This window comes from Vombatus ursinus, unplaced genomic scaffold (genome assembly GCF_900497805.2).
Source record: "Vombatus ursinus unplaced genomic scaffold, bare-nosed wombat genome assembly UNPS02000541.1, whole genome shotgun sequence".
Classification (NCBI taxonomy): domain Eukaryota; kingdom Metazoa; phylum Chordata; class Mammalia; order Diprotodontia; family Vombatidae; genus Vombatus; species Vombatus ursinus.
The window spans coordinates 11,488-12,398 of record NW_020940319.1 but is presented as its reverse complement, the minus strand read 5'-3'; the positions used below and the strand labels follow the sequence as shown (position 1 = coordinate 12,398).

The following is a 911-nucleotide window of genomic DNA, read 5'->3' as shown; positions in this document are numbered from 1 at the left end:
GGTGGATCCTCCTTCATTTAGGGCAACTAGGAAGTTGAGGGAGGTATCAGAGCAGGCAATCTGCAACAAGGGATAGACATCACAATAGAAGTGTGGAAGGGCATGGTTGCTGCAGAAGAACAAGCGGACAGTGAGGAATGTGTGAAGCAGAGAGTGCAGGGCTGTGCCCACCCACACAGCCCCCAGGAGGACTGCACACCGTGGCTGGGTTACCACAGTAGCATAGTGAAGTGGTTGGCATATGGCCACATATCGATCCCATGCCATGGCAGCTAACACATAGCTGTCCACATTGCCTGCCAACAGGAAGAAGAAGACTTGGGTCAGACAGGCTGAATGGGTGATAGTCCTGTCCCCTGTCAGCAGGGCATGGAGAAGTCGGGGCATTGTGGTAGATGTGAAGCACAAGTCTGCCAGCGACAGGTGAACCAGAAGCATGTACATAGGTGTGTGGAGATGTGAGCATAATCCAATGGCAACAAGAATAAGCAGGTTTCCCAGGAGGGCTGCCAAGTACAGAGCCAAGAACAACAGTAACAGGATCTCTTGGTGACTGGAAAAGGCCAAGAGAAGGAACTCAGAGGTGCTAGTCTGGTTTCTCACTGTTGTATTGCTGCTGGGTCTGAGTCTGAGTTGAGGAAGAGAAGAAATAAGATAATAAAAACTTCTACAATTATTTCTGAAACATCAATAAATCCAATAAAAAGTTGGTGGTGTGGTGGATAGAGTGCTGGACCTGGATTCATGAAGACCTGAATTCAAATCCAGCCTCAAACACTTGCAACCTGTGTGGCTCTGTGCAAGTGACTTAATTTCAGTCTGATTCAGTTTCCTCATCTGTAAAGTGGGGATAACATTGGGATAACAGCACTTACTTTTACTTCCAAGGGTTGTTGTGAGGATAAAAATGA

The 911-nt window shown here is 47.4% G+C and overlaps 1 protein-coding gene across 1 annotated transcript; it reads right to left on the bottom strand.

Moving 5' to 3' along the window:
* Positions 1-27: 27 nt before the first annotated feature.
* On the bottom strand, positions 28-628 carry LOC114039682 (olfactory receptor 1E5-like; the record flags this gene model as incomplete). The annotated part of the gene is made up of 1 exon (XM_027857569.1): positions 28-628. A coding segment is annotated over one exon (601 nt), but the record flags the coding sequence as incomplete, so codon positions are not given.
* Positions 629-911: the final 283 nt, after the last annotated feature.